At 37.2% G+C, this 12,871-nt stretch overlaps 1 protein-coding gene across 1 annotated transcript; it reads right to left on the bottom strand.

Annotated features, from left to right (window-relative positions):
• Positions 1-342: 342 nt before the first annotated feature.
• LOC103710166 (aspartic proteinase 36-like) lies at positions 343-9,244 on the bottom strand. Its single transcript, XM_008795785.5, has 10 exons — positions 8,757-9,244; positions 8,144-8,273; positions 7,688-7,947; positions 6,644-6,871; positions 3,651-3,813; positions 2,871-2,944; positions 2,668-2,764; positions 2,500-2,566; positions 680-751; positions 343-576 (listed from the first exon to the last, which is right to left on the bottom strand). The coding sequence occupies exons 1-10, from the start codon at positions 9,029-9,031 to the stop codon at positions 407-409; spliced, it is 1,536 nt and encodes a 511-aa protein (XP_008794007.2). The 5' UTR covers positions 9,032-9,244; the 3' UTR covers positions 343-406.
• Between the last annotated feature and the right edge of the window lie 3,627 nt (positions 9,245-12,871).

The following is a 12,871-nucleotide window of genomic DNA, read 5'->3' as shown; positions in this document are numbered from 1 at the left end:
TAGGTACATAATGCTCTATTGGCTTGGACGTGGGCAATTTTGCAAAATCTTACTATCACTGGAGGAGGTTTTTTGGAAAAATTTCCAGAGAATTTGGATAAGCCTTACCCACCCACAAGGGAATGATCCGACTTGGCCTTAAAGAAGTGTTTAAGGTAGCACCGAAATTGAGATTTGTGTTACTTCAGCATTTTTTCGGCCTAAAATTAAAAATTTCAAATAAAAAACAACTAGAAAAGAAGGGGAAAAGCTGTATCTCATCATATATATATATATATATATATATATATATGCAATGGGCAACAACCTACAGTAAGAAGGCTCTATCAATTGACATCTATATGACTAACGAATCAAGTTCTAAATACATGAATAAATAATGGAATTACAATCCCCATATGTTCTTCTATCGATGTAAGATGGCAAGAATAAAAAAATACATGACGAATACTGCAATGTCAGCTGGCTGCTGCTTCCAAAATGCTGCAGTGGTTGATGAACCACTCGCGTCCGGCTGACTGCTACTGTTGACGTACTCATTCTTAACAGATGTAGTAACATTCACCCCAAGAGAACCTGAGCACCAAGGAAAACAATGGACGAGGTTGATATTCTTTAAACAGGAGTGGGCAAAAAAAAAAACAAAAAACAAAAGGATTTATGCGATAGTAGCACTCACAATCATAATTTACCCAGCCTATCCGCTCATTAGCTAAATCGTAAACAAATATCTTATCTTTTAGAACAAGGTCTGCAAAGAAGGGAACAGTAATTGTCAAAAAAGCATCAGTATACAATAAAATAGCATATTGTACTATGAAACAAAAACATTATTGTGAAAAACTTAATGTTATTGGTAACAATAACAAGCTAAATGCTGCATGAAATAGCTGAATACAATAAAAGATTATTGGTAACAATGATACTTGGATGCGCACCAAGCGTCTAACTATCCTCTTAATATCAACAGATCATAAATTTGAAATGCCCCATTCATAAGCTTTTTGGACAACTACGAAACATGACTCAGTTCTCTATCTCCGGCGTAATCCATACTTCCATGAATTATTTGGGTTTGTGTCTAAGTCTTCTGGATGTTACTAGTTTTTTATGTAATGGCTTATGGAGTCTACTATCTGCATACGATAATATTTAGAGGATTTGAAGGGTCAGTTCTGTTGATGCTCACATTTGAGATATTAGTAGAATCTCAGTGGGTTTGTTTGAATACGTTATGGGTCTTAGAAGCTAGTACTGGAAATTAATGATGGACAAGCTGGTGAAATATTATAGTTAAAGATGGAGAGGCGCACGGCTGGTAGTGGTAGTGTTTAAGTGGGAAAGAGTGAATAGTTGTGAGTATTGTCTTATATAAGTAATGAGTTTGGCATTGTATTGTAAATTTTAATAAGACAATATATTTTTTGTGATCCTTCTCCATTCTCCTCCCTCTTCTCCATGTCCATGTTTTCAAGCATCTGGTAACAGCAGAGTAAACGACAGCATCAAGTAAGCAACTCTTCGCTCGGTCAGATAAAAGATGGCATGGATCATAGACTGGTGGATTCCATTGCAATTGCCAAAGTTTGATGGAATGATTCTTCGTATCCAATGAGTTGATGGAAGTAATCGAGTATGGCTACACTAAGGTGGCCGATAATCGGGAGTTTTTTTTTTTTTTTTTTGGTACAATAATCGGGAGTTTGAGATGCTCCCTCAAGTGCAGAAAGAGATCCTGATAACAAATCGAAAGAAGGACAAAGAAGCATTATCCTGCACCTATCAAATGGCTTCAACTTTAGCAGAAGTTGCTATCAAAATGATAAAGAAGTCGTGTACCAAGTCTGGTTACGTCTGAAAGAGTGCTACTAAAATTCCAAAATCTATTTTCCCTAAATACTGAATGCTAGAAATATTGATTTTTGTTCAGATAAAATAAAAACAGATTTTATAGTCTCAGAAACCTAAAAATCAAAAAATATTTAACACTCATCAAGATAAGAATCTTATCCCCCCCCCCCCCCCCCCCTCCTTAAGCTTTGTTCAATCAGCACTTGGAATAAACCCAATTACGGCCAAATAGATTGATTGTGTAGTCTATGGCATCACTTATTTACAAAAAGTGAAGTTCTATAAAATTTCTTTCTTAAATTTTACTTGATGCTGAAAAAGAAAATCACAACTTAGCAGAAGCTTAAAACAGTAACTGGAAGGAACATATAATGTTGAGGATGGAAGGTCAAACATGGTGCATTTCACTAAAGGCTGTTCGTAAGGACTTTAAGATAATTAATTTATTCCTAAAATATAAAATTGACAATATGTCAACTTATACGTATTTGCATGTACCCGGAAAAAAGAAAAGAAAGAAAGAAAGAAAGGAGAAGAAGGAAAATGAAGGGGAAGATTTATGTATGAACAATAACACAATATATAAATTTATGTCACCAGTATGTCCTCACAAGAAAAAAACCTGATGAAAAGGTCTAATCCACATACCTCCTAATATTGTGATTCCTTGACCCTGGTTTTTTTGCCAACCAATACACCATATAATAGAATTGTCCTGTACATGGAGAAATAACAGTTACTTGACAGCCTATGTACAATATAATCATGCCATTGCTAAGAAGTAGCTAGTCTAACGAAGAATGTCAAGAAACTTACAACGGAACCCTGCTGCAGAAGATAGTCCTGAGGCTTTAATGACATGGATGCACCACCCGAAAAATTTAGTGTAACAGAAGGAAATGATTCATTAACACTGTCATTAAATCAGAGATGTATTAGGATGATAAAATATTCAACAACTAGTAGAACAATTAAAATATTCAAACTGCTGATTTCTTGTGCGGTAGAAGAAATAAAACCTGCTAGATGTAACAAAACATTCGTTTCCTTTTGCAGCAACGGATTGTACTGATGATGACAGGGAAGCAACTATCTGCAAAAAAAAAAAAAGGGGGTTAAGAGGCATAATTGGGAATAAAGGGGGAATAAAGGGGGAAAAAGATCGCAAGGCTGACCCACAACGTAAGTACATATCTTTCATATTCATTTTACAATGAATCTAAGCACAGAAAAAAATATTAAGCAGTAAACCCGGAAATTAACATGTCAAAGGAAACTCAGGGACTGAAGTAATAAACTGTAGAGCATTGATGAACTGGTTGAGATCATTCAATCTGTGCTGCTAGCTGTAGATGATAAGAAATTGTAAAAGGTCTACAAAAAGAAAGGCTTTATCCTTAAAAAACAAGGTTGAAATTGGACAGATAAGTTTCAAAGAAAATATCAAAGATAAATACTGGCCAAACAAAGCATAGGCAGGAGAAGATTCTAATGCTCAATCTTCAAAAAAGAGTTCAAAACATCGAAAAATTTGTTGGCATCATTGCATCAGAAACAATTAATGCTAAGGGTTGCCAATCTATCACAACTTAGAAACAATACTTTTCTAGTTTAATGAAATATGTTAAACTGAAATATGTTGCATCAGGAAACTCAGATATGTGGAAATGGAAATCCAACCGCACAAGAAACTGATAGTTCCTAAGAATTAGTACTGCAAAAGCTGAATTCACTCCCAATAATAGTAGTCAGCATTCCAAAACAAATAATAAAGCTAAAAAATTAGAAATTAAACTCACTGCATTGACAAAGGGATCATAAGCGTCTTCTGCAAGGTAAGCCAGTGTGGTGCCTGAATCAACAATGGTTCCTTGTGTACTTGATGTTGTAAACACAGAGGAATTAATAGATACAGTTTGGCCATTGACAGCAATGCTCTCAAGATTCAAGTTGTAATGAGGCCTGGAAAATGAAAAAGAGGGAAGGGAAAGCAGTTATCATCTGCATAGAGACAGACATGGTATAAAATTTGCCTGAAAAGTCATCCAAGAACATAGGTCAAAGGTTTGTCTCCAGTTATAGAAATTGAAAAATGGTCAAATGGATTCTAAAAGGAACTGCCTGAAAAATCATGCACCAGTACATGTGAATATGCACTTGTACAAAATAGAGGCATGTAGGCAAAAACTTGCATGTCCTTCACAAACCCAGGGTTAAAAAGCATCACGAAATTCTCATCATCAAAATGGTCGCGAGTCCTGATTTGTATTCCTCTCCCTTAGAAATAGGCAATCTCAACCAATTAAATTTTTGGTTTAAGAATGGTCACCTTTCTTAACCAGTCCAAGAAGGAAAGAATAAGACAGCAACTACGTTCAGACATATCATCTCAAAGGTTTTAGCAAAACTGTCTGGCTATAAGCAACCAATCAGTCAGCTCCAATGTCTACTTAATAATCAAAACTTAAAGCAGGTTAATGGCTAAAAATATGGCTCATGTTTTCCTCTTTAAAGGAATGAGAGCTCGCACCATAAATTATTACCAGGTAGTGCAAGACCTTCAATATCATAACTTTAATATTCTTTAAAATGTATGTAAAATCATCATTATATATAATAATATCCACATCTCAAATCCCATCGATTAAGGTTTTTTGGATCTATAACCTCTTAACAATGTCGGATTCTAACACTCATATAGTTGTAACTCTAGATCTATGAGTATGATGAAGAAAATTTGGAATTGTGCATAATGGCTGCAAGTCCATGTCAGGTTTAGCCTAGTACTCAGATTGAGAGAGATATTATCATAGATAAGAGAATAAGCTATATCAGGCAGAAAACTACTAGGTTATACCTGATAATATGCTGCTCATATGCCACTGAAACACTAAACTTTTATGTGATACAATACATGAATTTATTATTGTAGAAAGGTTCGGTGAACCAAGGTTCAGACCAGCAGAAAACATAAAGAGAACGATATTTATATATTGGTTAAAAGAGAGATGGTTTTGAATTTTTTGATATATTCTAGGAATAATTTGTCTATTAAATCACCCATGTTTTTCCTTTTTGCTTCCTTGCTTGATTTCAAGATGAGACAAAAGCAAGCAAAGAAAAAGGATGAGATAATAAGGCACTCTTGTATGTTGAACTAATTGTCCCATGTAATATCCTGAAAAAACCAATTTCTCCATTCCTAAAATTTTTCTCACATTGAATTCTTCAACTGCCATAAGCCAACTAGGCTTGCACCTCTCTCCTTTTGATATTATTATATATTTCTCTGATGCATGTTATTCTTTTTTTCCCTCTCTTCACCATTCAAATATCTTTATTAGCATTATTAGTTGGTGTTTCACTGCCTTTTAGGTTTGGGATAAAAGATGGGCCATTCCTTTCACTCCTTTCTCCATATACGACTGCCCAATCATCTCTAGCTCTCCTTCTCTCCGACAAATCTTTTTGTTTTTTTCCTTGAAAAGTGGTAAAAGTAGGATCTAGGTCCTCTTTTCCTTCATTAATTAATTATAAAATTGAGTTACAAAGCTACTATTTATACTGGTGAAGTCCACCCTTACACAATCGGATTCCTCTTTAAGGTAAAAGAGGATACAACTTTTTCGAAATAGACATGACTAATAGAAATAATTACAAAAAAGCTAAGATAACACATGAGATAGATCTGAACTTCAGCATCGATTTTATCTTCAACTGCTTCACCTAATTCTTTCCCTTTACTTTATGATAAGATGTCTCTAGTAACATCTATGTCACCATCCCTTGGGCAAAAGTTTGAAAACCAATTATACTAGAATACGTATTGCCCCATACTGCAATAGGTGGCATCAAGGTTTTCCGTACCAGGCATACCGTACCATACCGATACCAAAACCGTACGAGTCTTGTATCGTACCGATACTCGGTGTGCCTCGTCGTCTCATACCATACCGACACTATAATAGAATGATACCGGCACGGGATCCTGTACCGAGACATCGAACCTTAGGTGGCATGTCATACTATATTGACAAACTATGAGTTCATATGGGGGCATACCACAATACCTACCATACTGATGCAAGAACAAGATGTCCCTATACAGGGATATTTAAACCTTGACTTCGGATTTGGAAAAACACTCACCTAGGCACATGCTTTGCACATGCTCAGACATGCGAACACACACTACCTCTTGATTTTCTACCTCTCTTTCTTTGAAAGAAACAAGAAAGATAAGTGTGCCAAATGGTGGTATATTTAGCAATGTATGTAACTAACTAAGTCCAAATATATCAACTAAGTACAAGACCACATCAATCCACCAAATATCCTTCTTGCTATCATTTATTGTGGACTTTTGGCTAATTTTTTCTTTTGCTTTTTACTATGTTTTATGTTACACATTTTGTAGTTTATCTTAAGTAACTTCTTATGTTCTATTTTCTAAATTAATTTTTTTTATTTTTTTATTCAGTTTTGTAATGTTTTAGTTTATTAATTATACTTCCTTAGATGTGCATTGCATGTGCCCACTTGCATTTTTGTTTTTTTTTAAAAAAAAAGTTCTCCAATGATAATGAATAAAGCCTAAAAAAGGCAGGCCATGCCGCTGATAATTTTTTGGAGCAAAACAAACCTCAAAAAGTTAACAGGAACAACCGTGACAAAGAAAGTCTGTAGATAAGGCAATATAGATATGTGTATCCACAGATAAGCAATCATAACATTGAAAAGAATTACAAAGTCAATAGCATTAGCAATAAACATTTCAAAAAAGAGCACTTACTGTGATTGAACAAGTGGGGTATAGACAATACCCGGTTCTACAATCTCCCCAAGAACCAATATGCCTCCACCACTTTCTGATCCTTTCAGACAATGGGAAAAGACTTTGGGAGTCACACCTTGAGAGGACAGCTGCGAAATGACGGACATATCTTGTCGTCCAAACCCAAAAATCCCATCAACAGCCCTGTCCGACTTGGTCAGATCTCCAGACTCTGAGGTGCTACATCTGTTTTAGAGATAATTCAAAAGAAATAAGTAAATCCAAGCAAATTACATCCTTCATTATCTGCTCATTTGAAAGCTTAACAAGAAAGGAAAAAAGTAATGTTTATTTGATGCGCATGTCCGACCTATATGCCAGGTGCGCATTAATGCAGCATGTTGGCAAAACATTCAATGTAAGTATTTTTGACCAATCTTTCAGAGTCGATGATATGGAATATAACTTAGGTCATGGATAAACTATTCTATATCATCTAGTTCATGGAAATAATATATCCACTATCCAAAACATACAAATTTATAGTGGGGAAGATATTGAATTGGCTTCCTACTCTTAGGTCCTAACTCAGGGACTGGCATTGCTTGAGTTTGAACTCAGCAGTCACAGGACAATGATAGAACGAATTAAAAAAGAAATGGCAATTAGCTCTATTGATATTTCAGCAAATTGGCTTGTGAAAATCACCATTTTTGGGTTTCATACTTCTAGCTAGATGTTGATACATTTGTCTTTGTCCTCAACATTTGTCTCTGTCTGATTCATGACATATTGAAATAAACAATAAAAGGGAAGAATTAAAAGCAGTTTTTCCTCCGACGAATGCCCTGCAATCTAGGGTGCATAAAACAAATGTAGAAGGTAATTCTGTTTTTCAATTTCTGTGGATACCTATCCTGTCTGGGTTATATGACTTCCATAATCTGTATTTGTTAGAATAAGTAGTCAATTATCCATCATTTTCTGTCAACTATCAGATGAAACTAACATTTAAAAAAAAAAAATCCAATGTTGTTAAAGATCCATCATGAGCACTTTTACCCAAAAACAATGGTGGCCGAAGAGTTTGCAGTCTGGTCATTCCCATTTCTAGTGCCAAAGTGTAGCGTGTCGGATACATAGTATCCAGAAGTGCTGCTTCCATCACCATACTGAAAAGAGTAACTGCACAGTGAGTTCTGAGAACTGGAATTAGAGCAGACTGCCTCTCCACTTTGGATGGCAGAGGTGCACCTATCATCCGAGCAAGCGATTCGCGATGCAGTGGACGAATTATCAGGGTTGAAGAAATCCAGCTGGATCTGCGAAGGATGCAAATGGCAGCTTATAGAATTATGTATTCGCATGAAGCTCAAGGAAGTAGTATAAACATCTAAAAATCAACGCTTGCATGGAGTCCAGAACTTAAAAGCATTTATGATTTTCTGTAGATTGATGGTAATCGGATCAATACCCTCTCATTAGTTAGAGGAGAAGAAGAAGGAATGAATGCCTTACATTGAGTCCACTAGAAGTCGGGCATCCATTACAAGGACTGCAAGTCACCCATAAGACATCGCTGCCTGTATCAATCTGAACATAGAATTCTTTTGGAGGGTTCCCCAATGTCACAGGGGTATAGTAAAGCCTAGAAATTAAAACCCAAAATCAGGAGAATTCAACCCAGAAAAGATCAAAAGTCAAGACAAACGCATTACAAGAACCTGAAAAATCTAGTCTTTCTTGAAGACGAAGCAGAATTAGAACAAAAGAATCATTAAAGAAGCTAAAACGAGACACAACCAGCCCACGAAAACCGAGATTTAAATAAATAAGCAAACTTTACCAAAGAAAAAACCGGCTTTCCATTATACCATACCTTGGAATAGTTAAAGATGAATTGCCTTGAAACATACATGTCACAGAAAAAAAATCCAAAATTTCCAAAGACAAGAAACAAAGAGTTCGCAACCAGCCTAAAAGCATCATATTGAGAGAAAATAGAAAGGAAGGAAGAAGAAACGGGGAAGCCTATCCATCTTCTCATCAATTACAGTCCCCAAGAAACCGAAAGACGGAAAAGAGCGAACAAAAGAAAAGAGAAAAGAGACGAGGGATGCCAGAAAGATACCCAACGGTGAACGGATCCGCGGAGCCCTCGACGGTGAAATCCACGACACCGGATGAGGGGGCCGGCGACGGCGAGGAGGACCCCAGCAGCATCCGTCCATGACGGAACCGGTCCCGGGCCTTGAGGTGCTCCAACCCGACCCCCCGCACCGGCACGGCCCTCTCCAGCGTCAGCGTCGCCGGGAACCTCCCGCCGGCAGCCGCCGAGAATACGGCCAGGTGGGCTACAATCACAGCCATGGCCACCAACGGCACGATCACCGGCGCCGGATTCATCTCCCTCTCCTTCGACCCCAAGAGCGCGAGAAGAAAAATATACAAGAGCGATCTTTGAAACGAAAGAAAGCCAGCTCGAAAGAATTTATAAAGACGAGGGAAAGTCTCCTTCCTTCGCCTTCTCCTCTAAGAGAGAGAGGAGGGAGGGAAAAGGCCAAGGTATGAGTTAGAGAGAGAGAGCGTTCATAGAAGGGCAAACAAAGAGAAGGGATTACGTGTGAGAAGGCCCGCTTGTTGGTCGTTATACGTCTTCTTCTTCTTTGCATTGTCCAACGTGATGTTCTCAGCTAGCCTCGACGGAACCAGGCTTGGCTGTTTGCCCCAAGATACGCTCATATCGCTGTCTGATGACGTGGCCGCTTCTGATTGGCTCGTTGGGTAGAGAACCTAGATCGTTTGGGTGGGTCCCGTCTTATGTCTTGTATTTGGCTTGTAACGTCGTCGAATGGAAGATGTAGTACTAATTTAATGTTTAATGATGGAAGAATTTCGTGGCAAGTTACCGAGTCTTCTATGGTTTTTTTTTAATGGATGCCGAGTCTTTTATGTTGTGCTGATGGTGGACCAACGGCTCCGGGGGGCTGCTTCCGCCTACTGCTTTTCCCGCTTTATTCATCGTTTGGGTTGACTGCTATATCGGCATTTGGAGGAATATGGATTTCACATGATCTCGGTTAAAATATTAAATTTTACATTAATATCCTTTCAAAATTGATATTTACATGCATATCCTCATAAAACACTTGATTTGTTATTTTACTTTTTTTATTTTTATTTTTGTATATATACCCATGCCATCTAACGCCTTTAAAAAATTAACGATTATAAATTAAAATGACTCAAATATATTCTTAGTGGGTAGATGTGCAAAAAGAAACATTTATAAGATGATCGCGATGGAGGGCAAAAATATAATTTTAAAATTTTATTTTATTTTTAATTAAAATAAATATAATTTTTATTAACGGTGTTAGAAGATCCATTATATTAATGGCATTTGTGCCAAAATAGTATTTTATGAGGGTACAGAAATAAATATAAATTTTAAGAATGTATTCATGCAAATTTGAATTTTTAGTCATGCAAAAAAAAAAATCAAAAATTTAGATCTGTTGTAGTCAGCATGCCAGATTACGTTTATTCTCTGCTATTGACACCATGGTCAAGGAATAACAATGGCTTGGGTACTCCAATTAGAAGAAATAAGAATTAGCTTTTTTGCCCTAGCATTTCATCAGTACCAATCTTTTCAGCTCATTAGCCTAAGGCCTTGAATCTATATTAGGTGCTGATGGGCACGAACCCAATTCTAGAATCTTGTTAATTTCCATGAATCAATCCTTGCAAAAGACTGAGCAAACTCTTAAAATAACTGTAAATGGATATAGGATATTAAAAGGAGAGCATCTAGCAAATACACAACCCCTTAAAAATAGATGACTGTTTCTTTCTAACAATTCAACGGTTTAAGAGTCTTCTTTTTTTGCTGTAGCCGTCGCCATTCGTGATAATAGGGTGGGGTTGGCGAACTCTTGATCGGATATGGCTAAGCATGCATCATGCAACTTGTTTACATGCTTTTGTAGCAAGTTCTTTATATGAAAATTAATAAAGGAAGTGTAGGTTGCACCTTTGCACCTATTTTATATCATAGAATGGCTATGGCAGGTAGAGCCATGACTTCATATGTCATAAACAATACGTATGACATACGATACTTGATATAAAATAGGTCTTGATCTTGTTTGAAAGAATCGGTCTTATATGCAATTTAAATTAGACAAAACAATCCAGTCCAACCTATCTTGCCCGGCATTAGGTATGGGTCATAAAAGTCAGCTAGCCAACCATCATCAAGAAGGTTCCAAATCTAGAAGAAATAAAATAACATTATCTATTTCAAGACAACAAATTCAAGGTAAACTAAAGAAAATTTGACACACCTAATTGATGATGTAATAATGCCTATAATACAACAAAATAAATGTTGCAATGAATAGTCTGGAAGAGGCCAACAGGGCTGCCGACTGGGTAGCTGCTTATGGGACTAACCATTCAAGAAGTACTCTGTGGTCAAGAGAGGAGGAGTTGCCTCGAGCACTTCGTGAGCTTGTATTTTCTGATTTTATTGGGTGTGTTCGTACACGCATTGTATGATTAACCCGTTAAAGTAAAAAAAAAAAAAAAAAGAATAGAGGGAACACGTCCAAGTTATGTTCAATCCATGAACTTGCAAGTAGGCCTCACCGTTCGATTTCTAACATCGCATTACTTGTTCTTGATCTCCAAGTTTGCTATGTTAGACCATCCACCATCCATTAAAGTGGGTTCAGTCAATCAATAGCTGGTGGTTCGACAGGATAAAATAGGAATTGGTGTGACTTCACCACTTGTGTAGGCCTAGATTCATGCAGAAGGAATCTTATGTGGGTGATGCATTAATGCATGAGCTTGCAAACCTGGACTCCACATTCCATTTCTAGCATCACTTTATTTTGTCCTGAGAAAGCATTTCCTGTGGGCTCTCCTTCGTGATCCCATCAATGGAATGCCCGCCCTCTCTAGTTTGAATAGAAATACCATAAACATGCATGCATATAAACAAAGAACAAAGGAGAGGAGAAAGGAAACAACATCCCTAAGTTCTCACTTCCTCCCATTTTTCTTATTAAATTTCATCTTTTGCAGAAATAGCACCACTGTATAATAATTAGCATTGTCTCTCTTTTTCTCGTTTGTGATTTCTCTTTAGGCAGGCAAGTATTTGGACCGTTAGGTTCCTGAAAAGAAATTAGTTATGCTAGTTTTGTTTTTAGATCTCCATTTTGAGCAGTACAAGCCAAGGAAACCAAGCCAATGGATTAGATTCACTAGATTTTTGTTTACAGCTTCTATTGCTAGAAAATGAGTGATTAGAAGGCAAACCATGCATGTATACCAAAAGGAAACGAAAATGGTGAAATGCCCATGGGCATGATCTATTGATATCTTACTCTAGCAAGATATGTTATACGGGAAAAAATAATCAACATCTTAATAGAGCTGCAGAGTCTATGATGTAACCAAATTTGTCTTAATGTTTTCTTCATTGTCCCAAGTACGATAAACCCCATACTAGGTGGTGCGGTGAGGCATGACAGACCTTGTCCAAAAAGCTAGCCAACTTGGCACTCCTTAATACTACTTGATAGCCTGTATCACCCATTAGGTCATAGATTGAGGTAGCTCCACACAATACAGCAACGAAGGGAGACCATATTGTGTCCATACTATGGTTGTTTGGTTCAGGAGTCTAAATTACAGGCACAAACATGTTAAAGAAAATTGTAATTTAGTTTTGTCAAAATAGGAACCATTCAGTACAAATGCGATGAGACATGCCATAAACTTTGACGTCCATTGATGTCAGAATTCCAACTCTCTTTTTTTTTTCTTTTTTTTTTTTTTGTACAACGGCAGCTCACACCCATCGAGCATGGATATAGCCAGCAAAATTTAGAAGAAAAAAAAAAGATAACACAGAGAGTGAGGTACCGATACGTGGTCAGCCCTGGTAAAGCCTCCAGCATGGTGAGCTGTGAATGATGCCACCTAGTCAGCCATATGGTTCACCTCCCTGTAGATATATGTGGCCTACAAAAGTCCACACTTAGCTAAGAGCCTACAAATATCGCTAGCATGGGTCTAGAACCAGCGTCGAATCCTCGACCCTAGACTCACTCGATCACCGTGTCCGAGTCACCCTCAAGAAAAATATTGTCCGCACCCAACACCCGCCTCGCATAAGTGACGTCCTCTCATGTAGCCCTGAGCTCAGCACCAACTACAGATGTGCTGAAA

Source organism: Phoenix dactylifera, chromosome 1, assembly GCF_051530095.1.
Source record: "Phoenix dactylifera cultivar Ajwa chromosome 1, Ajwa_hap1_PhDact_Kaust_v1.1, whole genome shotgun sequence".
Lineage (NCBI taxonomy): Eukaryota > Viridiplantae > Streptophyta > Magnoliopsida > Arecales > Arecaceae > Phoenix > Phoenix dactylifera.
Note: the sequence above shows the minus strand (reverse complement) of the source record. Positions and strands in the feature narration are given on the sequence as shown.

Bases quoted from the DNA above. Each gene is read 5' to 3' on its own strand.
- LOC103710166 (XM_008795785.5), bottom strand. From the start codon at position 9,031: ATGAATCCGGCGCCGGTGATCGTGCCGTTGGTGGCCATGGCTGTGATT. The intron at 2,765-2,870 runs GTTTTATTTCTT...ATTTAATGACAG, and splicing joins TGTTTTGTTACATCTAGCAG to TGTTAATGAATCATTTCCTT. The intron at 2,567-2,667 runs GTAAGTTTCTTG...CTCCATGTACAG, and splicing joins TTCTGCAGCAGGGTTCCGTT to GACAATTCTATTATATGGTG.